Source organism: Rana temporaria, chromosome 4 (genome assembly GCF_905171775.1).
Source record: "Rana temporaria chromosome 4, aRanTem1.1, whole genome shotgun sequence".
Classification (NCBI taxonomy): Eukaryota; Metazoa; Chordata; class Amphibia; order Anura; family Ranidae; genus Rana; species Rana temporaria.
Window position 1 is genome coordinate 278,790,956 of NC_053492.1, and position 22,720 is coordinate 278,813,675.

General features: G+C 45.1%; 1 protein-coding gene across 2 annotated transcripts in view; it reads left to right on the forward strand.

Moving 5' to 3' along the window:
- The first annotated feature begins 21,517 nt into the window (after nt 1–21,517).
- LOC120937268 (heat shock factor protein 2-like) overlaps nt 21,518–22,720 on the forward strand; it is a 60,796-nt gene continuing 59,593 nt past the window's right edge. Inside the window, exon 1 of one of the 2 annotated variants that reach the window (XM_040350335.1) lies at nt 21,518–21,611. In XM_040350335.1, the coding sequence (XP_040206269.1) occupies nt 21,534–21,611 (78 nt within the window). In that variant the 5' untranslated portion in view covers nt 21,518–21,533. Of the gene's footprint in view, nt 21,612–21,643; nt 21,880–22,720 lie in introns of those variants that run through there. The other variant, XM_040350334.1, reaches the window with a different exon arrangement.

A 22,720-nucleotide genomic window follows, 5' to 3' on the forward strand; every position in this document is an offset into this window, starting at 1 on the left:
GCCGTGCCATTCTGCCAACGAATATCAGCGTGAGCCGGTCGACAAGTGGTTAAAGGAGTTTTTCATTTTTATTGTTGCACTTTAAACGGCTTGCCGACCAGCCGCCATCATTATACTGCGGCAGGTCGGCTCGTTTCCATGGACCTTGTAGCTGTACGTTGGTCCCTTTAAGCAGGATAGCGGCGCCCTCTGCACAGCGGGGGGAGCGATGCTCATTACCGGCGGTGGTGAGGACCGCCGGCCACGCGGGCATGAGAGGCAGAACAGGGACATATGTGAACATCCCTGTTCTGTGAGGAGAGGAAATGCAGATCGTGGGTTCCTACAAGCTGGGAACCACGATCTGTCATCTCCTATAGTGAGTCCCATCCGCCTACAGTTAGGACACACATTAGGGAACACAGTTAACCCCTTGATTGCCCCCTAGTGTTAACCGCTTCCCTGCCAGTGACATTTACACAGTACAGTAATCAGTGGGCTGGATTCAGATACATTGGCGTATCTGTCCGCCCGGCGTAACATATCTGAGATACGTTACGCCGCTCTAACTTTGGGCGCGAGTTCGGGAATTCTGCTGCAAACTGAACAGGGGGGTGCTCTGCCCATCTCTAATTTTAATCAACATGCATATACTAAAAAACATATAAGAGAAGTCCTCTGTAAAAAAAATAAACATATGATACACCATAGACCATATACGCCATATACGCCATTTACTGTTGACTGTCTAACTACCTCTGCTGGAAGTTTATTCCAAGCATCAACTGCCCTCGTCTGCAAAGATTTGGGTAAGCGGAAGATCTGTTCCCAGTTTGTGCCGCACAAGCTGACAAACAGAAAGCAAAACATCCTTTTTGCAAACCATCGTCACAGGGGATGAGACCTTGCCAAGCGGCAATCGATGGAATGATGTTCACTTTCTTCCCCGTGACCCAAAAAGAGTCGCCTGCAAAAGTCCAAGGTCAAGACTTGGAGCCCCGGCCATTGTAAAATGACGGCCACAAGGTGGCTCTACAATGCTCTACTATTGACGTCCTCAGCTCCTCCGGCCACTGGGGGGCGCCCGCCGCGTCACTGAGGTGCCGATGCGCATGCCTAGTGGCCGCAGTGTCTGCCAGGTACCCGCGATCGGCCGTTACACAGACAAGGACGTGGATCTGTGTGTGTAAACACACAGATCCACGTCCTGTCAGGGAGAGGAGACCGATGCTGTGTCCCTTGTACATAGGGACACCGATCGGTCACCTCCCCCAGTCAGTCCCCTTCCCCCACAGTTAGAATCACTCCTAGGGAACACATTAAACCCCTCCTTGCCCCCTAGTGTTAACCCCTTCCCTGACAGTCACATTTATACAGTAATCAGGGCATATTTATAGCACCGATCGCTGTATAAATGTGAATGGTCCCAAAAATGTGTCAAAAGTGGCCGATGTGTCCGCCATAATGTCGCAGTCCCAATAAAAATCGCAGATCGCCGCCATTACTAGTAAAAAAAAAAATGTCATAATTCTGTCCCCTATTTTGTAGGCGCTATAACTTTTTCGCAAACCAATCACTATACACTTATTGCGATTTTTTACCAAAAATATGCAGAAGAATACGTATCGGCCTTTTTTTAAATGGGATATTTATTATAACAAAAAGTAAAAAATACAGTTTTTTTCAAAATTTACGCTTTTTTTGTTTATACCTGTAGAGCAAAAAAATAAAACCGCAGAGGTGATTAAATACCACCAAAAGAAAGCTCTATTTGTGGGGGAAAGCTGAAATTTCGCCTGGGCAGTAGGGTGACCACATTTCCAAACTACCATTCAGGGACACCACCCCCCCCCCCTTCCCAAAAATCAGCTTGTGCTGTAATGAATCACAGCACAGTGATTGGACTATGGATTTATGATTTCACCAATCACACACAGGGGGCGGGGATTGTGCTCCTTTAGGCATTCCCGGCCAGGACAAGTACTGTCAGTGAGTAAAGCAGTGATGTGCCTTATTTGGGGGCAGCTGATTGGCCGGGGGGGGGGTGGCTGTGTCAGTTTCATTCCGGGACACTGTATTGTCCTGGAACGAAGGTGCCCGGGACAGACCTGCAAAATACGGGACAGTCCCGGGCAATCCGGGACACGTGGTCACCTTACTGGGCAGGAAGGGGGCATATGTGCCCAGTAAGCAAGTGGTTAAGAAAAACTAAAGTAAATCTGAAAGTGAAATTATAAAACAGAGTTTTAAAGGCCAATATATTGTGGGAGTAATGTTCTGCTTTAAGAGAGAGATACAGCTGAGTCCCCAGTTATATGTGCCTTGGTATGATTTACAGCTACAATGACATGGCTTATGCCTCCCTCGGTATTCCTGCCAGCATCACTTCTGCCACTGTACCCAGTTACAGTTACTGTAAGCTTGCAAAATCTTTCCAGAACTATCACCTCTTTGTACCAGTTTTCACCAGTAGTGATGAAGTCATATAATTTAATGTTTTCTGTAGAAGATATAAATTTAACACATCATACTGAAATGGCTTAATTTCAAATTCATGGAAAATGCAGAAGCATCCAAAAGGAAGGAATAAGTGATGTGACAACAGAGGACAAATACAAAGGGAGAGGTTTTATAATGTCTTGGACAAAGAGCTAACGGAAATTGCTTATTTTCCCGGAATTCTCAATTCTTTTCCATATTATATTATAACTGAAAATGTACAGTTTATCACAAAAGAGTGTTTTTTTTTATTTATTTATATTTAATTCCAAATCTTTTTTTGACAATTCATTTATTTATTTTTTATTTTTTTTATTTTATATGCCGTCTTGTATTTTGGTGCATTTTCCAGTGCAAGCTAAATACAAAGACATGAAAAAATCCAAAATACTCGTTCATGGCTGGTTTATTAAAATAGTTGAGGCAGTTTACCTGGAGAACCAAATGTCCACTTTGCAAAATGTGCTCTTAGCTAAGTAAATAAGCATAGGCGTGCGCCCAGGGTGTTGCAGGTGTGCCTGGGCACACCCTAATCACCTCGTGTGGTGCAGATTTCCCCTGTTAGAGCCCTGATATTCTACTAAAGCCTCCTAACAAAAATGCAAAAAAAAAAAATAATAATATTACAAAAAAATGTAATTTTAAAAAATAATAACACAAATAAAAACTACTGACACCATTCTCTGCCCTACTGACTCTGTCCACTGATCTACTAACACTGTCAGTTTATATACACATGCACACACACAACTTTGGGGTGCACACCCCAATGCAATAGGCTGTGCATACCTATGTAAATAACGTAAAACTGCGTTCACTCTAATCAACCAATCAAATGTATTTCAAGTTTACACAGCTTCACCCATTTTGCAAAGCCAAGTGAAAATTCACTTTTCTCTACTCCCTAAAGCGTATGTTACCCCAACATTTCCTATTCCTAAAATGTGTCCGTGTTACCATGAACTTGTATTAAATGTATCCTGTTCTCTTTGCATTGCTTCCTTTGTGTGAAATACCTGGTGATCCTGTCAGTTCTCCTGACTTTCTATTTCAAATTGACCACACTAGGCATGGTGGCACATTCATCCTAGTGTGACAAGTTCCCTGGCTGTGCTGGAGCACAGCCTGCCGGTGCCACAATGGCCAAGACTTGTGCTGACACACACCCCTGCACAGCTCTTCACTGGGAACATCAGTGTCCTGCTGTTTCGGACCGATGCTGCATCCACCTACTGTAGGTAAGTATGATTCTGAAAAAAAAAAAAAATACTCCTCTTTTTAGCTGATAGGGTTGTTTTACAAGGTAAGGGCTCACTTTAAGTAAATCAACCCCGATTAGTTTAAGTACTGCATGTTGCATTTTGAGCACACTGCCATGCATTTTTTCTAGTCAGGTCAACTGAATGGCAATCTTTAAAATGCGGTGTGGAGAAACGAATCCGAAAAATTGAGAAAGCAAGACAACGGGGGCTATTTACGAAAAGCAAATCCACTTTGCACTACAAGTGCACTTGGAAGTGCAGTCGCTGTAGATCTGAGGGGGACGTGCAAGGAAATAAAAAAACAGCATTTTTGCATGTACATGATTGGATGATAAAATCAGCTGAGCTTCCCCTCATTTCAGATCTACCCCTCAGATCTACAGCGAGTGCACTTATAGGGCAAAGTGGATTTGCCTTTTGTAAATAACCCCCAATGCCCTATATGGGAACAAATATACATAGAGACACCAGAGCTATCTTTGCAGATTTGAATATTAAATGCACAGGTTTTACCACTCCGTTTCAAACCTAGAGGACACACGCAGTAAAATCTAAACTGTTATTCAGATTAGAGATAGATTAGATTGTAGAGCGCACACTGATTAAAAGTGAGAAGCCATCTGCAACATAATTCCACTTAAGATATGGTTTAGAGAAAATTCCTATGACAGGATGGGATGTGGAATTTTGAATGTTGCAGAATAGATATGTATAACAAATATATGTTTCAGCCTCGTCAAACCCCAAACAAATGGAATATACAAGCACAATTGATTAAAGTGGAGTTCCACCCATTTTTTTATGTTTGTCTGTGCTGCATGCTCTAATCTCATAGTGTTCAGAATGGACAATTTTTATTTAATTTGTTGCTTGTAAATACCTTTATTTTGTAGTCCTTCATTACTTCCTCCTCCTTATTTGCCTAGGCTATTTGCAAGGGTTTCTGGGATAGGCATCATGTTTCCCAGTAGTCCTTGCAAACCTGACTGAAACCTATTACATTGCTTGTGCACTGAGCATGTGCGAGATATGCAAAGCTGAAATCCAGGAAGTCATACAGTCTGGCTTCATGATGCCCACACTTAAGATGGCCACGGTCTATTTCTAGATTATAAACTATCTAAATGCTGTAACAACCTAACAAAACGGACCTTAGTTTACAGACTAACTTTACTAGAATACATTAAGCTTGTGTATTACAGGAGTATTTATATTTAAAAAGTGAAATTGTGTGTGGAACTCCCCTTTAAGTAAAAAAGGTTTATTACAAAGACATAGAAAAAAATATATATAGAAACTTGGACATATGTTTAAAATGTTCAGACAGAAAGTAGAAAAAGTACTAGTGGTGCAGAGAAACTGCACATAGTCTTTTTCAGACCCCACGTAGAAAGGTTCTACTAGTTTCGCCGTTACGGCTTCATCGGGAACCCGTGGAGGGTGAGAGTCTATAATAATCAAATAACATATTTACAGTAGAATTAGGGACAGGAAAAAAATATACAATGACAACATCACATACAACTGTTGCAAAAATAGAGTGATCATTAGTAGATGTACAAACAGAGTATATATTGCGTACAAATAGATTAAGGTAGTCATATTGGGCTACAATGTATCAAACATTAAAAATCATATGATGAAAGTGGACCGGGATGCTGCCCCTACCTGATAAGAGTGAGATGAGGTCACAGAAGACAGCAAACGCGATAAACCCGTTAACTGGATGCAGACGCCCCCTATTGGTGGAAGGTAACCCTGAATCACAGAGATATACCTGAGAGATAATGCAAATTCATGAATGAACCTATTAAGAGGAAATGAAAGGAAGATAGAAAATATCCAGAAACACAATATAGTATAATGTAGGAGATTTAACAATTAAAAAGCATAGCAGCAAATTGCATCGCAAATTGCTGCATAGAAAGGTATCACATATAAATAGATAATAGCAAAAAACTTACTGCTATAGTCTACTGAATATTTCAAAGGAAAGATAGACAAATCAATGTCAAGGAGAGGATGTTTAAAGTGATACGTGGTTCCAAGGGGGTAAGCTGAATGGTCATTCAAAACTGCAAAGACCTCTACTGTGAAGCAGAGATTAGCCTAAAAGTAAATTAGATCAGTTAATTCATAACAGTTTAGAGTGTAACAAAAAGAGAAATTTTTTTAAAGAAAAAATAAAATAGAAGGAAGAAATATTAAAGTTAAATCAGGAATACCTAGTCAGTGTATCCTCCTTAATTGCTTGAAGGCACAGAGGACCTCAGCGCTGAGTATATTCAGAACTCACAAGTGTGAAAACACCAGATGAGTCTGCAAGGTCAAAGATGGAAATTAGCAATACAAAAAATGAATAAAATAAATTGAAAGAAATAAACAAGATTTTTTAGAAAAAAAGATAAAGATATTTTCTTCATGCAACAAAAGAGGAAAGAAACAAGGAGTGAATGACCAGCAGCATACCTAATAAAACTGGGAGACCACGGAGATATTTTTCATTACTATCTTCATCAACACAGCAAGCTCACACTGAAGCTGGTAACTGTGTGAGCCGCATATGTAGTATCCTCAATCAGGCTGAAGCAGCACCACCTGAGTGTGGGCTGTCAGCCTGATGTGGGTGGGCGGAGGAAGGCGGCTGACGTCACTAGGGGATTCCCCGGTGATACCGCCCAGCCTGGCCACACAGAAGAATCCTGTGACGCCTGAGGGGGCGGCGTCAAACGGGGACCAGCAGCGGGCATAATAAAGAATATGACCAGCGTGCACAATCCTGTGACAAGAGCCTGTGAGCGGACCCGTGCTGGCATTCATGCCTCCGCATGAATTCAGCGAGATAAAGAATACCGCTGGCACGGGCCCCCAACCGCCCACGTAGGCAGTCATGTAGCAATATCGTGGGAGGTGCTGCACGCCATGTATAGGGCTGTATTGCGAGTGCTGTGTGCGGCGAACAGGTTCCCATCTTAGAGATAAGGAATATCAAAGGGGGAAAGGAAGAGGAGAAAATATAAAAATAGAAAGAAAATGTATAAATATAAATACAGATATAGTATAAATATAAATAAAGTATAAGAGACAATAATAAAGAATGATAAAAATAAAAATAATAATAAATATAAATAATAATAATAAATGTTATTCAGATTAGTAAGGTAGTGAAGCCAGGATGAAAGTCCCAGAGTTAGGACATTTGAAAAAGCTACAATAGGGTTGCCCCCCTTTCGTCAAGCCAAACCCAACCACTTTAGCGACGCACAGCATTTTTTTTGTAGTATAATCTATACATATATTTTGTGATGCCCCCTTTATATCAGCAGCATAGACCTCCCTTGGGGCCCCCCTTTATATCAGCAGCATAGACCTCCCTTGGGGACCCCCTTTATATCAGCAGCATAGACCTCCCCCAAGGCCCCCCTTTGTATCAGCAGCATAGACCTCCCCCAGGGCCCCCCTTTATATCAGCAGCATAGACCTCCCTCAGGGCCCCCCTTTATAGCAGCAGCATAGACCTCCCCAGGGCCCCCCTTTGTATCAGCAGCATAGACCTCCCCGAGGCCCCCCTTTATATCAGCAGCATGCATAGAGACCTCCCCCAGGGCCCCCCTTTATATCAGCAGCATGCATAGACCTCCCCCAGGGCCCACCTTTATATCAGCAGCATGCATAGAGACAGCCAGGGCCCCCCCCCCCTTTATATCAACAGCATGCATAGAGACAGCCAGGGCCCCCCTTTATATCAGCAGCATGCATAGAGACCTCCCCCCAGGGCCTCCCTTTATATCAGCAGCATGCATAGAGACCTCCCCCAGGGCCCACCTTTATATCAACAGCATGCATAGAGACAGCCAGCCCCCCCCCCCCTTTACATCAGCAGCATGCATAGAGACCTCCCCCAGGGGCCCCCTTTATATCAGCAGCATGCATAGAGACCTCCCCCAGGGCCCACCTTTATATCAACAGCATGCATAGAGACAGCCAGGGCCCCCCTTTATATCAGCAGCATGCATAGAGAGTGAGACCTCCCCCAGGGCCCCCCTTTATATCAGCAGCAATGCACATACCTCCCCCAGGGCCCCCCTTTATATCAGCAGCAATGCACAGACCTCCCCCAGGGCCCCCACTTATATCAGCAGCAATGCACAGACCTCCCCCAGGGCCCCCCTTTATATCAGCAGCAATGCACAGACCTCCCCCAGGACCCCTTCCGATTCCCCCCTTAGAGCGAGAAAAAAAAACTCACCGTCCAGGAGCCGCTGCAACAATGTGTACGAACCTGTTAGGAGGCGGAGTATAACACCATGCTGTCAGGGCACTAGTTCTGTTGCCCACGGTTACGCGCACATGCGCAGAAGAGCGGCGCTATCGCGCACATCTATGCAGCGCATGCGCATGTGCGGCCCAGCGGCGCGACGGGTGCGTGGACGCACGCACGGTAACGCGCACGGGCACACACGCACGTGGCTCCCTCAGATCCAATCAGAACTGTGACCGCCCTATTTAAACCTCCTTCTGACACATGACAGGTTGCTGGTTTGTCATCAGCTCCTGTATGTGTTCCTGCCGTTTGACCTTGCCTTGACCCAGATTGCCTGACTTCCCGATTGGATACCAGACCTCTGCTTTACTTCGGATTGCTGCCCTCTCTTACCCTTGACCCCGGCTTGGATATTGGACTTTGCTGCTCTCTCTGACCCCTGACCCCGGCTTGCACCTTGGACTTTGTTGCTATCTCTGATCCCGGCTTGCCTCTCGGACTTTGCCTGTCTCTTCTGCCGTTTGTTCCCGGCTTGTCTTGGACTGGTCACCTGCTGCTTGTGCATCCTGTGGTTCCGGATTCCTCACCTGCTCATCCTCACCTGGATTGCAACCCAGCTACCTGCTCCCGGTACCGGTGCCTTCTGGTGCCTTCTTCTCTCTGTCTCCATCCCCAGAGGGAGGTCAGCGCCGGTTCGCAAAAGGTGAGCCGTCCGCAGCATCTCGGCCTCGGTAAGTACGATCCCTGATACATGCTCTCGAGTCGTCCTGCATAAGCGTCCTGCCTGGTTGCTAGGATACAGTCCCTTCACTGTTTCTAGCAGCGTGGGAGAGAGAACGACGAGACACAGTCCAGACAGTGTGTGACCCGACTGCACGCACTTATGGCAGAGGTGGGGGGGGGGCTAACAGAGAGCAGTGCTGCGACAGGTGGAGGAAAGGGGCGATAACAGAGAGACCTCAATAGGAGACAGTGACACACAGCAAGCGCCTGGCAGGGAGGCGGGACTCTGGGCGGCCACGGGAATCGATTCAGGATTGCAGCTCTGTTGCGGCCGGGCAGACCACACTGATCACAGGACGGCTGAGCAATTATGTGCCGGGTTTCAGGCAGCTTGAAAACCGGGCACGTGTCCAAACCCGGACTGTCCGGGTCAAAACCGGACAGGTGGCAACCCTAAGCTACAAGTGTCAGCTCCAACATTTCTATTCTTACTCATTCAATTCGAGGACTGTCCCCTGAAACAGGGGATGTCTGGTCACCCTATTTAAAGGGTACCTCCTGCCTCAAAAGCAGCAGGCCAAGGAGCGTTCATCAGATTGGCCGGATGTGTCTTCATGCTAGCAGAGGATGCAAGATCCCCTTTGTAAAGCCCAACTTTTACTGCAGAGGCAGTTAGCCAAGCCATGTAATCAGACTAGCCAGAAGTGCCAGTCTGCCAGTGGATGATGCAATAGCCTTCACAGAGGCATGGGTACAGCAATATGGATTTGGAAATTATTATTTTTTTTTATTTTTTTTCAAATATAGTTTTTATTAAAGTTCAAGAAAGGGCCTGGCCCCAATTTTACAACATAAACAGTCAAACCGATGAAGTCGCAGCCTCACATCTACATAATACCGTGAATGTTAGAGCAGAGTAGGATAATCATCAATACTTGTGTGAAATATTTCCACCCTGAGATACTCAATCCTCTTAGAAGTCTACTCCTGCTCACGTCATTAGAACTTACATTGCTGTGGCACGTATCTAAGAAGGGCCACCCTATCTAATTTTCCATTTTTTTTTTATACAACAACAAACATTTTATTAAAATAAGAAATAAAACTTATAATTAGGGTAGAAAAAACTAGAAAAAGTAAGGGGCGGAACCAAGTAAGGGGGGGGGAAGCAGGTTCGAGAGAAGGGGGGGAGGGCCGCGACAGGGCGAGGGCTCGGAGGGATGGGACTGCATCGAAGCATTACATTACTATGTCCCCAAAACACCCAACGGTTGGTGGGCGCTGCTGTTTCCAGTACAGGGGTATGCACGCCTTAGCAGCATTTAGTAGGTGTCGTAGTAGTGATTTTTTGAAAGTTTTGGCTGAGATCTTGGATAGGTGTAATAGGAAGAAAGATGCGTCTGCAGGGATCGTGTAATCCGTAATCCCTTTGCGTTATATTGCGTATGTCATCCCAGAAGTTCTGCAGTTTTGCGCAGGACCAAAAGATATGTAATAGGGATCCCTTGTCTTCCCCCACAGCGCCAGCATAGGTCTGACGCCGTCAGGAAGCATCTGTGTAGTCTGGTGGGTGTGAGATCCCATCTAGTGAAGATTTTAAAATTTGTTTCCTGGATTTTAGTGCACATGGAGGATTTGATGGCAAAGGTGATAATACGTTGTTTTTGCGACTCTGAAAATGAACAGCCAAGATCGGCTTCCCATTTCTCCAGGCATGGAAGACGTGGTTGTTCAGCGGGTGAATTTAAAAGTGAGTACATTTTAGAGAGCGTCTGAGATACCGGTTCGGACTCCGAATAGTAGTCCTCAAACTTCGTCTGTAGGCGAGCAAAGGAATGCGGGTTTGGGATTGAATACAAGCAATGGTGCAATTGGGCAGCCTTCCAGAAGGGGAAGATGATAGTCGCCCGACATGTCGGATAATTCCGCAATGGACACCCAGCGGCCCGACCTGACAAACTTGGAGGCCTGCTCCCATCCCAGGTCCCTCAGGGCAGTGTATTCTGTGTGAGGTAGGCCTGGCATAAAGTTTGGATGACCTAAAATTGGAAACAAGGGTGAGTTCCTTGTCGTCAGCTGCATTCACATGGCTACCTGGGTGCTGTGCCGCAATGTAGGTCCTATCAAAGAGTGAGATTTTAGTCCCGACGGTAGAGAATCATAGCACCATAGTGCGCTTTTCAGAGGTATTAAAGTCTGGGATTGTTCTATCTGTGTCCACAGTTTGTGCGATACGTTCTGCCTCCAGTCCAGGAGCCTGCCCAAGTGTATGGCTTGATAATATCATCTGACATCTGGCACCGCCAGGCCTCCATTCTGTATGAGTGACATTTGTGTGCGGCTTATCCTAGGCTTCTTGTGGGCCCAGATAAAGCGAGTAAAAATGGCCTGTACTTGCTTGAGGAAAGGGACAAGAATTTGTATAGGAAGGGCTTGAAACAGATAGAGGAATTTGGGGAGGATGCACATTTTTATGAGATTGCATCTGCCAAACCAAGAGTGTAAGCCTTTATGCCAACTTTCCAGGAGGGAGCGTGTCTTGACCAACAGTAGAAGGAAGTTGAGGGTAAACGTGTGGAAGATGTCTGGAGGGATATATGTACCTAGGTACTTGAGGGCCGAATTCGTCCATTTAAAATGAAAATTAGATTGGATGGTCTGTATGGAGTGAGGAGTGACCGCGATACCCATAGCTTCTGATTTGGAGAGGTTACCATATACGTCAAACTCTTTCATGAGATTGGATAACGAGATTGTGGGATTTGTCAAGCTGAATAGTAGATCGTCCGCATAAGCAGAGACCTTGCAATGCGAGTCTCCTGCGTTAAGGCCCTGAATGTCAGGGTTCAGCCTCACTGTACACAAGAATGGTTCCAGGGAGAGGGCAAAGAGGAGGGGCGAGAGCGGGCATCCTGTCTAGTGCCGTTTCCAATAGGGAAAGGATTTGACAACAGACCATTTACCTTCACCTGCGCCGTTGGATTGGAGTAAATTCTGTGTATCCACCGAAACATCCTCTCCGTTTAAGAACGGAGAACATATAATTCCAGTTCACCCGGTCAAAAGCTTTTTCGGCATCTGTGCTGACAAAAATGCACGGAATATTTTTTGTATTCGCTATATGGACTAGGTTTAGGACTTTGATAGTGTTGTCCCTCGCCTCTCTAGTAGAACAAAGAGTTGGTGACGGGGCCTGAGAAGAGACTGGAAGATCCATAATCATCTTTGATCACCTAAACCCAAGTCTGCTCCTCTCGAGAACAGCAAAGTTCCTTTTCACTCAAATGTGCCAGTAGGTGTAATGCCGCGTACACACCATCACTTTATGTGATGAAAAAAAACGACGTTTTAAATCATGAAATAAAACGACGTTTTTGAAACTTCATTTTCAAAAATTACGTTGCCTACACACCATTGTTTTTTCAAAATGCTCTAGCAAAGCGCGGTTACGTTCAGCACTCTTTTCCATTGAAGCTAACTTGCTTCTGAGCATGCGCGGGTTTAAAAACGTTGTTTTAAACGTCGTTTTGCCCACACACTATCATTTTAATTGACACAAAAAACGACGTTTTGAAAAACGACACAAAAAATTGAAGCATGCTTCAATTTTTTTTTCCGTTTTCACAAGACATAAAACAACGTTTTCCCCCACACACGCTCATTTTAATTGACGTTTTTCAAAACGTTGTTTTTTTTCATCACATAAAGTGATGGTGTGTACGCGGCATTATACTGCAGAAATTAATTACATTTTGGCAGGAGGCTCAGGATCAGTAGGGCCTGTGCAGCACTTATCTTTGTGATGTGATCTGTCTGCAACAAAGCCTTGGGACAACAACGGAAGATTCTGGGTGTGCTGGCAAGTTGTACTTTGTGCAGTAAGGAAGTCAATATAATTTCTTCCCACTCTTCCAACTTCTCTAATTCCCACTATGGTTCTTTAGAGAAGTCAAGGCTTTAAGCAAATGTTACCAAATCTTGTCGAACAGGAACCATCGGCCCATTGTTCTTAGTCGGAAAGCAGATTTAGGCAAGATATGGAACAAAGGATCAAAATCCATAACGTCATATGGAGTCATTAAGAACAATCGCTCAAACCATCAGATAAAGCAGCTACAGTTTCTCTAGATCTAGCTGAAGTGTACCTACACACTTCGGTACACCCAGGCTTCTGAGAGTCTCACTTTGGGTTTATTCAACAACCTTTTGACCTTCCCACATACACAAGAGATTTTCCAGAACATTGCTTCCAGTAGTAACCATCTTGCAGAAGCAACAGCTGCAGGTTCCTTATGTGGACAACAACTGTGGGTGGCTCAACATCTTCCAGGTCCTGGAAAACCCTGATTCAGACTCCAATCAAATTTCAACAGATCATCAATTGGGGAAGGCCAACTAATCTCATAATAATGACACTTTAGACATTCAGGAGAATGCTGTAGGGTTGCCCTCACGGAGGGTGACAGTATTAGGTTCTTATGTGAAGGCAAGTCCTAGCTCTAATCCATGGTCTCAAATGGTCAAGAAGTAGTCTTCAGTACTCCATGCAGTCGGTTGGATGCACTGGAAGATTGAGAACATCATAATCGGTCCTTCTATGGTAATGGAAGATTTGCTTCCTATTCCAGGGAAGATTACTCCACATGTGAGACAAGTCCCGTTGATGGTGACTAAGGATAGTTAATCTTGCCAGCTTTCATCAGCTTCCAGGCATACCAATCATCCTAGCTTAAGGTCAATGACATTGGACAAAGTGTCTAACATCAGGGGTACAGTGATCTCTAAGTGGGGAAGTCGTGTAAGCAACACAGCCCAGGAGGCCTCAGTTATGCTCCAAAAAGATGGCAATATGTAATCTCCTATCGTCATGACAAGAAGGAATGCAAGATTATTTAACTCATGCAAAAGGTATCCCATTCGGGTTTGCCAACAGTAAAACCTGTCTTCTCTCATCGCTCTGTTCTGACTTCTTGTCAGACACGGTAAATACGAAGCCTTGGATGTCAGGGGTGAGTACCTAGACCAACAAAGCAGTTCAATGAATCTCAACTTGGCAGTAAACTCAATGGTCAGGAATGGAAGTTATTCCTGCAAGAGGAGCTTCCCAGAAATTGAATCAGTGGATTTACTAACATCCAGCTGGGTAGGTTGGCCTATATAGCCACCAGACTCTGTGATCTCCAAGCTCCTCATCAGGATCCATAGTCATACAGCTGTGATAAGGAAAATAATGATCCGGTGGCCTTGCAGGTCGTGGTATCCTCGAAGTAGTCTTTGCTCCAAGAACCTTCTATTCTTTCTGACATCTCAGACCTTACACAGCGGAGCCAAGTGTACCCAAATTCAGGCATGTTTATATCTAACAACTGGGAGACCAAGTTAGGAAGGCTTGTCTAAGGGTCTCACCTTCAGTATTTGAAACCTTGTAGAAGCCGGGGCACCTGCAGAAAACTCCAGATATACTAGAACATGGGGAAATCTCACAGAATTGAAGGATGGACTCCTCTGCTCCCAGCTGTAAAGATCAAGATATCTGCAAGTAAGTCAAGATAAGGGATTGAGCGGTAGTCATATCTTGGTCAGGTCCTCACTTTGTGACCGCTGCACAACACATAATTTTTTTATGCTGCCTATTAGATATAATAGGTTAATGCATAGCAGTCATTAAATACATTGCACCCAAAAGCAGAATTTAAACGCATAGCAGCAACACAATGCACAGCAGTGGCATCCATACTGAAGCATCACTCTGTTGATTTTTGCAGAGAATTGTGGGATAAAACTACAACTTCAAAAAACTCACCATGCCTCTTTCTAAATACCTTGGAATGTCTACTTTCCAGGATATCTCTGATGTAAGGGGGGTGTAAAGGGGAACTCTGATGTAAGGTGGTTCCTCTTACATCTTGGTCGGCAGCATTCCCCTTTACATCAGAGTTCCTCCTCATATCACGGTCTACCTTGTTCAACTTTACATCAGAGTAAGCATAGTTCTCCTTTGTACTGTAAGGGGGAATTCTGCAGACTCTGATGTAAAGGGGAAACTCTGATGTAAGGCAGAATGATGCGGACTCTGGTGCAAAGGGTAACCCTGATGTTAGGTGGTCTCTTGTTAACAGAGCCCCCCCTTACATCACGGTTGGCAGTGTTCCCCTTTACATCAGGGTCCGCAGAGTTCCCCCTTGCACTGTAAGAGGTAATCCTGCAGACTCTGATGTAAAGGGGAACTCTGAGGTCACTGATTTAAGGGGCAATGTCGGCATCTCAGATGTGGGGGGGGCACTTTGGTGACCACAGACCACCTTCCACACAGTGAATACACTCAGGTAAGGGGGAGCCTTTATATCAGTGTCCCCCTCTTATCTTAGTGTATTCACCCCCCCCTTATGTCAGTGACCTCCCCCCCCCTTTGACTGCATGGCCTGACTGACTGTGTAAGCTAGCCGCAAGGTGCAGGACACTGGGCAGGCTGTGGCTTTGATCCTCTTTTTTTTTATTTTCCCTCCAAGTCCTGAGCCAACTCGCTCCCCCTTCCCTCCTTGCATTAAGACTTGCTTGCATTTGGAAAAAAGCTCCAAGTGCCAAGATGTCACTGTATCTGCCTTGAGCCTGGGCAGCTTCAAAACTGCCCTTACATCTAAACACAAATTAACGCATTTCGATTCTATTACAAACATTACGTATTTTTTTTTTCTGCCAAAATGCTGCTGCCAGGAGAAAAGGAGTCTAGGAGAGTTAGCAAAGCGTCCAGTGTGCATGTGACACTGAAAACACTCTTAAAGGATAAGTTCAACTTTTGTAACATGTTACAGATGCACCGGTTCTCCCTCCTGGATGACGTGGGCGGCCAGAGCCCCTCACAGCCACGTTTTTTGAAGATTGTGATAGCTAACGAGGGAAGAAGATCCCCGCTAGCTGTCATATTCTGCAAAAAACACAGCCCCGCCCGGATCATCCGTTCACAGTGACCTTACACTAAGGTGACCAGATTTTTAAAATGAAATCCGGGGACATATTTTTTCTTTACTAGTAATGGCAACAATCAGCGACTCTCTGCCCGTCGCCGCCCGCCTCACAGCCTCTCAAGTCTCACTCTTCGGGCCCCGGCTACTACTGGATGGGGAGCAGAGGAAGATCACTCCGCCAGGGAAGACAAGGAGATCGGCAGGTGGCTGGCCAGGATTTGAGCCAAGGCAGAAGAACATGCGAGTGGAGCTGAATGGGCATGCACCCGAAACTGAAGAAATATTGCCTCCGCTCCGACCAGCACATGATCATCAGAAAGGGGCACAGATAATGGGAGAAATATAACCAACCTATGCTAGTAGGCATGGCGGAGCGGGGGTGTGTAATTCAAATTTTTTATTTTAATTCTGCACTGATTGTCTTTGAAATTGCCCCTGCCCCCTATTAAATCCAATCTGGGACAAAATCAGGGACAGACTTGGTCCGGGGACAGTGTCCTCAATCAGGGGACTGTCCCCTGAAACTGGGGATGTCTGGTCACCCTACCTTAAACTTAGTGCCGGTTCACACTATCGCGACTTGGGATCCGACAAGAGAAATTCAATTGAAGTGAATGAGAGCCGCCTTAAAGGGTCACTAAAGGAATTTTTTTTTTTAGCTAAATAGCTTTCTTTACCTTACTGCAGTACTGGTTTCATGTCCTCATTGTTCGTTTTTGCTTTGAAGTAGCTGTAATTCTGCTGTGATCTCCACACTTCCTGGTTGCCTGTTTCCTTATAACCATCGTACTGGGAGCTTTCTCACGGTGGTCTAAGCTGTCATTACTGTGTGTCTAAAACTGCTCAGAACCAATCAGATTAATTTTAAAAACAAAACACTGCCCTGGATTTGTTTGTTTTTGTTCTGTGAGTCTCCCCGACTCACCTCTCACCCGGAACTTCATGTATGTACCTTTAAAGCCAAAAGTGAAACTAGAGGCACATTATATGATAGATTAAATTCAATTTTTAATCATTTTTAAAAGGAATCAGTTAACTTTTATGTCTCTATACCCAATAAACAGTCGTTTCAGCAAAAAACATTTTTTCCTTTAGTGACCCTTTAATGCTCCGACTTCAGAAAAGGTTCCTGTACTACTTCAAGGCGACTTCTAGGCAACTTGCAGGCAACTTGTACCCATAGACTTCAATGGAAGTTGCCTCCAAAGTCAGATCTCTGTCTTAACTGAAGCAACTTTACAGGAAGAGAAAATAGTTTACTCAGGCAAACTCCTCCCTCCCACAGAGCTGATTATTCTGTGATTGGCCAAAGTCGCCTGTCCTGGAGGCGACTTTAAGTTGCATTGTAAGTTGCTCCAAGTCGCGCTGAAGTCGGATTGCCCCTGTGATTTTTTTTTTACTGAGCTAAAATACAGGTGGTAAATTCAGAAGGTAGAGAGGAGATGTTACTGGAAGTGGCTGCAGAGGAGTATCAAGTGATTGGTGAGAATTGAAGAGAGAGAGGTTTCTGGGGAGAACCGATTTCCTAAGCTTGGTGAGACCACTTTTATCTGTGGTCACAGATAGCTGGTAAGCAGACTTACTCTCACGGGGTGTGGAACAAGATTCTCTCTGGTGTGAAGGTTATCACCCCATCTTCACTTATAGCCCTTTTTTATCTGCACGGAGCACGGACGTTGGCTACTATACCCATTCTTCAATATAAGGACTTGTAATATTGGACTTTTATTAATTCTATCGTTGCTCTGTAATAATCTGTTATTATTTCATGCTACCGTTTTTGCGCTGCATTTTTTTATTTTACCATTATTTGTAATGTGCCTTTACACAGTGCATTCTTCAGTAAAAAATAAATAAACTGAAATATCAGCTTTTTTGGTCAGTAATTTACACCTAATGCGCGCAAATATGCACAAATGGCCATTTATATGTGCAGAACGAGAACGCTTGAATACACACATGTACATACAAAAAAAAAAAAAAAGTAGATGCTCAAACAGGAGTATCATGTGCAAGAGGCCTTACTGAGTCCATTATGCAGGCCTGACTCTGCAGACATCCTTGGTGGCGTTCCTTTTGTCAAGATTTTTTTTTGACCTGATTTAGCTAGGGTGTTGGCAAATTCAGGCCCCCCTCCCTTTTTTCTTTTCTTTTTGACCATCCATGCCTACCTTCTGTGGGATCTGGGGCCAGGCTGCTTTCGGCGTGGGATTCCTGCAGGACTGAATGCAATGACACTATAAGTGCACAATCAGCTATATATGAATACACTTTCACTTAACACCCTTGAGGAAGGTTGTTTAACAATTGAAACGCGTTGGAATATTGGTGATTGAATTTTTTTGCATTCAGCAATCTATGTTCATCTACATGTCTTTCTCCTCTCTATAGGAAGGTGGTAGATTGGTGATTAAATTACTATGTATTTAGAATTCATTGTGCATATTTACATGTCCCTTTTCCTTTCTGTATAGGAAGGCAATGCATACGACTGTGCATCTATAGTGACCAGAAAATATGTACACTTTATTGATTTGTATAAAAAAATAACATTTTATTGTTTATGAATATTTTCTGTACAATATTTTGTCTGGCTGCAACAAAGTCCCATGGGACAATGTAGATATTTGCCAGCACACCATGGAATGACGTGAATAGCGTCCAAACGGATGATTTATTGCATGATCACAACACAAGGAGAGTGCAACGTTTCGGAGTCACACAGGACCCCTTCGTCAGGCATGTGAAGGTCCCATGGGAGACACTTTTCCTGCTATGTACTATTAAGGCTGCATTCACACCTGAACGCGGCGTATTGTACAGCGATTTGCCGCGACAAATTGCAGCGTTTTGTCCCGCGATTTGCCGCGTCAAAACGCGTCGTTTTTAGCTTACAATACGCCGGAGGGGTGACTGAAACATTGTCGGGTATGCCGAATGCCGAAATCCGCCTGAAAAAAAGGGTCCGGGACTTGTTTTGAGCTTCAGGCGTACGGCGTGGAGATGTGAACCATCTCCATAGCCGAAAATGTTAAATCACCCCTCCAGCGTATTGCAGGCTGCAATAGCGTCGGGCGTAAATACGCCTAGGTGTGAATGGAGCCTTAGGGATGGAGCAGCCCTGAACTCACTTTATCTCTTGGTCTGGGTGTTCTGTGAATGGGGAAAAATACAAGGTCCAACATCCGTTGTGGCTGTTGGCTTGTAGTTCCCAATGAACTACCATGGCACTGTTGAGCACTGAAGTAGTTTATTAACTACTTGACCTCCGGAAGGTTTAACAGCCCCCCTCCCCATGACCAGGTCATTTTTTTTGCGATACGGCACTGCTTTATTTTAACTGACACTTGCACGGTCGTGCAACACTGTACCCAAATAACATTGATGTCCTTCTTTTTCCACAAATAGAGCTTTCTTTTGGTGCTAATTGATCACCTGTGGTTTTTATTTTTTGATCTATAAACAAAAGAAAAATGAGAATTTTGAAAAAAAATACATTTACTTCCCGCTATAAAACACATACAATAAAAAAAATGTAATGCCTTCATCAATTTAGGACAATATGCATTCTGCTATATATTTTTGGTAAAATACAATTCCAATAAACGATTGCGCAAAAGTTTGTGTCCAAAAAATATGGGATATATTGGATTTTGGGATTTTTTTTTTACTAGTAATGGTGTTGATCAGCAACTTATTGCTGGACTGCGATATTGCGGCGGACAAATCAGACACCTATCTGACACTCTTTTGGGAAACCAGTGACACCAATACATTGATCAGTGCTAAAAAAATATGCACTTTCACTGTACTAATGACACTGGCTGGGAAGGGGTTAACATCAGGGGCGATTAAGGGGTTAAATGTGTGGATACGGTTGGTAAGTGGTTAAATCAGTGTAACTGCCGCCTGGCCATATCGGAGGTACTATAAGACATATACACAGTCAGCCTGCCTGTGGCATTACCGTGGGTACAATGCTTTACAGGTCCATTAAAAAAATAAAAGTATATATTTTTTTAACTGCAAAAAAATGTGAATTTTTTTTTTTTGCAAAGGTGAACTTACACTTTAAAAAGGAATTCCACCTCCGCCAGCAAAAAATGAAAAGTCAAAGCTACCCATACTGTAGCTTCTGACTTTTAAATATAATTTAGGACACTTATCTGTCTTGGAATCCAGCGATGTCGGCACCCCAGCCAATTTTTCCATCGGCTCTCGGGTGCTGCCATTCGTAATAAGAAAACCCGGGAATGTGAAGCCTTTTCGGCTTCACAGCTGGTTCCTTACTGCGCATGTGCAAAGCGCGTTGTGCTTTCTGAATGACTGGGCAGGGAGGGATGTCTGACTGATCTTGCCGCGACGAGATCTCTTGGAAGTGGGGACGGGTGCCTGTCAAAACCAGGTACCCGCTCTGCCCCAAAAAAACACCAAATGTGGCAACGGAGGGGGGCGAACTTCTGAGTGATCTTGTCATGGCAAGATCTCTCGTGAGTGGGAACAGGTACCCCCCCCCCCCGAAAAGTACCAAATGTGGTACCGGAGGGAGGAGGAGGCTGATAAGCGCTCCTTCCATATTTGGGTGGAACTTGGCTTTATATATTTTCTAGCACACCCAGGGCCAGATTCCAGACAAGGCTACAGCGGCAGTGGGTGCAGGGGGCGGCGCTGGTGGAATGGGAGTCCTTCTCCCAGCGATCGTGGAGGGGAAGAGAGAGAGCCGCCCGGATGTTTAGAGCGCAGCGCAGGGAACACAGCGATAACAACAGTTTTCATTTCAATTGCCCTGTTCCAACCGCCGCTCGCTGTCAGATACAGCCCCGCCCCCCGGTCCCGAGACTTTGATAAGACAGATCACCTGTCCAATCCTGGTGACGGGTGATCTGTCAATCAAAGTTCCCCAGCCAGGGCTGTATATGACATTGAGCGGCGGGAACAAGGCAATTGAAATGAAAGCTGTTTTCGCTGTGTTCCTTGCGCTGCGAGCTGATCATCTGGGCGGCTCTCCTGTTTCTCTCCTTTCCTCCCCTGCACAGGTAGGCTAAATGGTGGGCACAAGGCTGCATCATGGTGGGCACAAGGCTGCATCATGGTGGGCACAAGGCAGCTTGGTGGGCACAAGGCTGCTTGATGGGCACAAGGCTGCATGGTGTGCACTGGGCACAAGGCTGCTTCGTGGGCACAAGGCTGCATGGTGGGCACTAGGCACAAGGCTGCATGGTGGGCACTGGGCTGCAATTGTGGGCACAGGCAGCCTGCATTGGTGTGCACAGATACAGTTGTTGTTAATATTTATAACTTAATTCTGCATACCGGTAAAACATTTAGGTGTCATTTCATGAGATAATTTATGAGGGCGTGTTTAGGGGCTGGGTGGGGCAACTGGTGGCTATTTCCGTCTGCCTGCTTTTGGTTCGTACTGCGCAAGCGCTGCGCCTGCGCAGTATAGGGGGGACACTCATCGGCAGCAAGTCTTCATGGTCCGACCCGGCGTCCCCGACCGGCGACTATCAAGTACTGGGGGGGGCATTAAGGGACCCGGCCTTGGGGCGGCAAAGGGAGTAAATCCGGGCCTGAGCACACCACAATGCACACTCAGATGATCACAATAGTGTACATTCCAGGCTCGGGCTGCAATGTAAAAAAATAAATGAATAAACACATTTCCTCTTTTTTGGGGAGCATTATTTTATTTATTTTGTCAAAAACAGTAATATATTGCAAAACGCATTTACCGTGATGACCTAATCAATTCAGATCCAGCAAAGACTCCTCGATTGCTAAAGGTAACCACAGTGTTGTCTCTGTACGCTCAGACTCGTTGTCAATTAAACTTTGTGAATGGGAGAAAAAAAAAAAAAAAAAAGTCTTAAAGCCTCAGCAACGCTGCGCGGCGTGAGTGGTAGTCACGTGACGGAGGTTGGTTCGCTGTTGTGTCGGATGTGGATGATGGAGAGTCACGTGAGGGGGCGCGGCCATGTTTGTGTAGACAGTGTGTGGATATCATGTAAATGAGTGGGGATAACAGGCAGAGAGTTCCAGGCTAAACAGCCGCTTGAGAAGGAGGGATCACATATATTGGCGCACCGCAAACATGAAGGCCAGCTCCAGTGTCCCCAAATTCCTCACTAAGATATGGGCTCTAGTGGAAGATCCCAGAAACAGCGAGTACATCTGCTGGAGCCAAGTAAGGGGGCATGATGGGATGATAAGGGGGCATGATGGGAAGGGAAAAGGGGGCAGAGCATTTCACTAATGATGCTGCTACATCAGGGCCATGCAATGCTGCACAATGGAGCCTCTAAAGGTGTCCTGCCCATTCATTGGGATGAGAGCTGCTTTCCTTCTATCTGGCAGAATGTGTTGTGTTATTAAAATGTATGATTGTGTGATGAAAGGCAGCACTCACACCTGAGCAGATCCATTCCCATGCAGTTTTATTTCTGTGTGTGTTTGTGTATAGAAGCGTGTTTTACACGTGTTATTGGGGCCTTTTCACCCCAGAACGACTTGCGGTGCTCTATGTTCAAAACAGACTGGGTGTGCGATTTTTGCTGCAGGCGTCAATGAATTTCTAACACCCTCAGCACATTGCAGATGCAGTGTGTTTTTATGCACCAGAACGTATAGTGCCACAGTAATGATGGGCTCTGGCGCGTTCGCAACTCCACCAGGAAGCTGACACTGTGATTCGCTAATCGCAGGCAGTGAGACATTTCCTGATCTGTAGCTGCACAGATCGGGAAATGTCTCGCTGCCTGTGATTAGTGCTGCACAGTGTCAGCTTCCTGGTGGAGTTGCGAATGCGCCCATGCCCATCCTTATGCCACAGTACCATGTGATCCAGTGCAGTTTGTTTACTTTTTTGTGCGATTTCAGCCCATTTAATGCGGTAGTAAAGACCGCTTTGTGACTTCTACCTACAAGTAAACCTATAATAAGGCTTACCTGTAGCTAAAATAATTATCGCAGTTTAGGAGATATTCACCCTGGATGCAGCCAGTGACATCACTGGCGCATGCACTCTA